The sequence below is a fragment of the Sinocyclocheilus rhinocerous genome, unplaced genomic scaffold (assembly GCF_001515625.1).
Source record: "Sinocyclocheilus rhinocerous isolate Xijiao unplaced genomic scaffold, SAMN03320098_v1.1 scaffold204, whole genome shotgun sequence".
NCBI lineage: Eukaryota > Metazoa > Chordata > Actinopteri > Cypriniformes > Cyprinidae > Sinocyclocheilus > Sinocyclocheilus rhinocerous.
Window position 1 is genome coordinate 488 of NW_015644006.1, and position 5,535 is coordinate 6,022.

The 5,535-nt window shown below is 32.9% G+C and overlaps 1 protein-coding gene across 1 annotated transcript; it reads left to right on the plus strand.

Annotated features, from left to right (window-relative positions):
* Positions 1 to 3,980: 3,980 nt before the first annotated feature.
* Positions 3,981 to 5,435, plus strand: LOC107757747 (heme transporter hrg1-B-like). The gene is made up of 2 exons (XM_016575314.1): positions 3,981 to 4,297; positions 4,408 to 5,435. The coding sequence occupies exons 1-2, from the start codon at positions 4,099 to 4,101 to the stop codon at positions 4,542 to 4,544; spliced, it is 336 nt and encodes a 111-aa protein (XP_016430800.1). The 5' UTR covers positions 3,981 to 4,098; the 3' UTR covers positions 4,545 to 5,435.
* Positions 5,436 to 5,535: the final 100 nt, after the last annotated feature.

Genomic DNA, 5,535 nt, shown 5'->3' on the forward strand with positions numbered 1-5,535 from the left:
TTGTGAAGTATTATTGCAATTTTACGAAACCGTTTTCTATTTTAATGCACTTTAAAATATATTTGATTACTGTGATGCAAAGCTGAATTTTCATCATCCATTAGTCCAGTCTTCAGTATCACATGATACTGCAAAAATAATTCTAATATGCCTATTTATTATATAAATAAATATACACACTATTATATTATATTATATTATATTATATTATATTATATTATATTATATTATATTATTAGCATTTTAAATGTTTGATTTGATTTTTCAGCGTCTCCAAGATGGTTCAAGAAACCTACCTGCAAAGCTACCTGAACAACTATTCGCAAGTGCACCTAGGGAAAGGATGGTCACACCAATTGTTGATTTAATTTAGTTAATAGAAGTTAATTGATAAAGAAGATCTATCTATAACATTATTTTTCACAGCCTCCTCATTTTACAGCATTTTTAGTGCCTAAAACTTTTAACAGTACTGTAGCTTTGCAGGTAGGTTTCTTGAAGCTGTTTTTGATCTTTGTGTGGAGCACTGGCTGTTGTCAGACTCCTTGTGTAAACAAAAATCTCACTGGATTATAACAATTAATGGCAAAATGAATATTTGAAAATGTAAACTGATATTTCCTACTGACACACTACAACAAAAGGTAGAAATAACTGACTTAAAACCATTTTTTAGCTGGTGAAAACACTAGTGTTGTAATAATTTTGGCCACCACAGTGTGAATATATATATATATACAAATTATATAAAAATTAATGCCTTAAACATTTCCCAGTGACAGCCAATAAACAATTCTGCAAAGTGAAGAATATTCTCCATTGTAAGCTTTAGATTTCAAGCTTTGTGGCCTGACGGCAGAGCTAAACACCTTCCTGTGGTCTTCACAACATTCTTCACACAATATAACAGAGTGAAAGCAGACCAGCAGGGGTGGAGGGACGTACGGCAATCAAATTCAGATTCAGACTCCAGCAAACGTGCTAAGTGTAAAAACAACATGAGATTAAATCAACAACTGGAACACTGAATGCCCTGATTGTCTATTATGCTTCCTCACACCGCGGTTGTCGTTTTATTTTTATCATCGTAGCGCCTTGGATGCTACATTAAAGACATCATCAAACCAAAAGTAACATTGCAAATCCTTTGTGAATCAAAAATCTTCCGAATAAAAAAAAAGGATTGGTTACAGAGAGTGGGAGAATATTGAGGGGGCGTCTTGGGTGAAGATGTATTTGCCTGTTAATATGCCCCAGATTTGCCATCGCTTGTCGCATTCCTTTTGAACAGCATCCAAGCAGGCATGCCAATGCGATCAATTAGGGCAGAGCAATACTTTAGAGCACATGTCTATAGACACATTTATTCCACTGGCTGGCAAACAACACTTACAACTATAAAATATTCAACACAATCAGCACACACTCACAGAGGAAGAGCGTTCCTCCTACGTCAGGGTATCACAATGTGAGAAACTGTTTTCATAGAGGTCATGAAAAAAAAAAGAGGTCTATTTAAAGTTCTTGTATCTCCAGGGCCATTTTTGCATGTGGTATTTCAGCCCAAAACCCCTCGTCTTATTCACTGACCATCAAATAAAGCTGTCTCATATTACAGTTTTTCTCAGTCACTTTGGTGCATTTCTCAGATCAGAAATGAAATTCTCAAAACTACTTGTTCAACCTCCATATCATCTAGTCAATCGTGCACATCATAAAAGCAGCTTCTCATTCTTCTGAACAAGTTGCGATTGCTTTGGTACATTCATGCAGTTGATTATGTACATTTGTCTGCGGTTTCCTGCATTATCAGTTGCTAATGTCATGTTGCTCAAAATGTATTATATAGTTCTCTGTGTCATAATGTATTATATAGTTCTCTGTGCAATAGTCTTACCCCTCAAAACATCTAGTCATTAGTTCATCGTATAAGTCATTAAATGCAAAATGGTTCATCTAGTTGTCATAAAGTGTCAAGCACATTTTTTTACACATTATTATTAGACTTTTTTGTAAATTTTGCATTAATTGTGCAAGTGAATCTTGACTTTCACTAATGAAGAGAATGTAGATCAACCAATGATAAACCATTTCTCTGAAATAGCTCAAATGTTAATCTCATGAATCTTCAGTTGGAAAGCATATACTGTATAGACAGAGGACAACAAATTCTGAGAATGGACTTTCTTATTTTTAATTTTCATCTTTGTGTCCAAATTTATTTTTCCTTTTCTATATCACAATGACATTGTAATGTGTTTTTTTTGGTCAGACCACTAGTAAAAGTGTAACTGGAAATTTTATCCAGTCTCTTTCAATCAATATCCCACATACAGTAATGTGTAAATTTGTACTTTTGAAATGGATATATGGCATACATAAGCATATGGCATACTGTTCAATACAGTAACTGTCATCCAAAATGTTGCCATAGTTTACATCAGGTAATACTAACAATTGTTTTGACAACATGACTAAGCATTTTGACTATCTTGTTTGTGAACAATGACACAAGGACTTTTCATTCTGATGGCACTGATATGTTCATTGACATAAATACTTACTTTTGAGAGATGAACTAAAGATTTTGAGTGGTGCTGTTTGTACGAATTGTTTTGAGAAATGCACATACTTTTTTGCAAATATTAAAGATGATTCGAGAAATGCACCAAAGCGACTGAGAAAAACTGTAAAGTGAAACTTCTTGATGCAACCACACCTCCTTTCTATGTAAATTACCTCATTACTGATTGTGCTTTATTTATAAAAATCAGCCAGGTGCAATTAACTTTGCAATATTACCACAAATAGAAAGCATGTGTTAAAATTTCATTTAAACTGCAGTATGTGTGTTTGCTTAAAGTTTCATTTAAGCCGATCCTGATTTATAGATCGCAGTGATGCTCACTAATGTACAGTATTATAAAAATGTATTATTAATATAAAAATATATATTTAGCAATACAGACAGACAGACAGATAGATAGATAGATAGATAGATAGATAGATAGATAGATAGATTAGTGCTGTCAATCAATAAAAAAATGAATTACACATTTTTCTGTAATTAATCATGATTAATTACACCTTACATTAAAATTTCTGATCATTAATATATTTTCATATTGTATCTCCAAATTTAGGTAAAAAAAAAAGGTGGTATATATTAAATGATTATATTTTAATTTAGTTTAATTTAATTTAAATTTTATTTGGGCATGGTGCATTGAGTGCTGTGCTCATCTGGGAGAAATTTATTTTATTTTATTTTATTTTTATTTTGGTACATTGGGGCATGGTGCATTATTTAAGAAAAATGTATTTGAATTTATTATAATTATTGAATTTATTTATAATTATTATATTATATTATATTATATTATATTATATTATTCAGTTTCTGGGAATAAAACCAGTAAGCCATTCAACATTACAGTAAAAGTTGTATCATAATGTTTATCATTCAACAGGCCTAAACTGTTAAAAATAACTTTAATAAACAATACATCTTTTAATATAATATATATCTTAATATAAACCCATTACAATAAATCTTACATTTAACTATTATTATATATCATATAGGAATTTCCCATTGACTGAAACATCAATATATTACACACACACACACACACACACACACACACACACACACACACAATGTAAAATATATAAATTGTGATAATTAATATTTAAATAATGAATTTTATTCAAACTAATTAAATAAGCAGTTTTTGTGTACTCCTTTTGATTAAACTTGATTTTTTTCTCTCCCAAAACTTCGCACTCAAGATTTTTGAAATTGTAAATGAAACAGATTATTGGAGTAAGAAAGTACTTTTCAGTTTTTCTATTTAAAATGTTTACGTTTAATTCAAAGTGTTACATGAAAATCCGTAAAAAATGTGGCAAAATGTACTGTATTAATATTAAAGAATTTTCCATATTCATATTTTACAGGTGTTTTATCTGTACATTTTGAATTTTGCTCTTCATTGCATTGTGTTTTAGGGTTACCGTAAATGTCCATAAACGTATTAGATAATATCAGAAAAATACCAGTACATTTTCCATTTATTTCATTCTGTATTTTTTTCTATGTGTATATGTTATGGGTTTAAATCTCCAGGAGTTCTGGCACTCTGGGCATTGGTCACCCACATTATGTACATTCAGGACTACTGGCGCACTTGGCTGAAGGGACTCAAGTTCTTCATGTTTGTTAGTTCGGTCTTCTCCCTCCTGGCTATTGCTGCTTTTGCCACCTTCATAGCTTTAGCTGTTATAGAAAAGCAGTGTAAGTACCTTCACATGGACAGCTTTGTCTAATAAAACATTCCACACAAGATCTGTATAATACGCATGTTTTAAGTGTCTGTAATCCATTCTGTATGTTTTTGTCTTCAGCAATAACTGACCCCAAGAGCTTCTATCTATCTGCCGTGTGGAGCTTCATGACTCTTAAATGGGCCTTCCTGCTGGGCATGTACTCCTACCGTTACCGCCAGGAGTTTGCTGACATCAGCATCCTCAGTGACTTTTGATTGGCTCCTTCATCTGTAATAGATTTGTAGTTGCCAGTCGGTGGCTTCACCTGCCAATGTGGAGATGGAAGGATGGATGGATCTCCTTTTTAAAACCGTTTTACAGCCTCCTTGCTCTCACAGAAAAGACTCAAATCTCAGTCCTCCTTCCCTCAGATCCGGGCCCTGGAGTAAGAAGTCAGTGAATGTCTGTGATCTGCCTCTTTCCTGTCTTTTTGAGTTAATTGGAGGTTTTACATTGACATTGGACAAAGGTATGTCAAGTGTTTCAAAGGAAGTGGATACACTAGGATGTGGTCACAGGTAGTTGTTACTTTACTCAGGGCAACTTCTCTCCAAATGTCAGATGTGAAATGAAGGCTTTCCTTCACTGTCAGAAAAAAGTGCAAAAATTGTACATTGTCATTGGGGCAGTAGACCTTGTCTTTACCCCTTTATAAGGGTGCATATTTGTTCCTGAGAGTGCTGATGAAATGCATTCTTAGGGTACCACTATAAACCATTTTTGGAGAATGTGGTCCAAAAGGCTCACTTTGAAGAGACTGCTGTAGTGACAAGGTACAATTTTTGCACTTTTTTTTTCTTCGAAGAGTATTGAATGAGTCTATGATGAAGGATTTGCACAGCTTTATCTAGTGATCTCAGCCAGCGATGGTGGAATTGACTGATTTAATGTTACTATCGTTTTCAGACATAGTGCTCTTTATTATTTGCCATTTCAATTGTTATTTCTTTTTAAATGTTGTTTATACTGAGTTCTATTTATGATTGGCTGTGTTCGGAACTGCATACTACCGTACTAGTAATTCTGCAGTATGTAAACTAGCATTTAAAAGTTAAGGTACGTTTTTTTTTTTTTTTACATTTATTAAAGAAGTCTCCTATGTTCACCAAGGCTGCATTTATTTGGTCAAAAATACAGTAAACAGTAATATTGTGTAATGTTTTAAAATAAAACATTAAAGGCAGAGTAAGTGATTTCTGGTAGCCA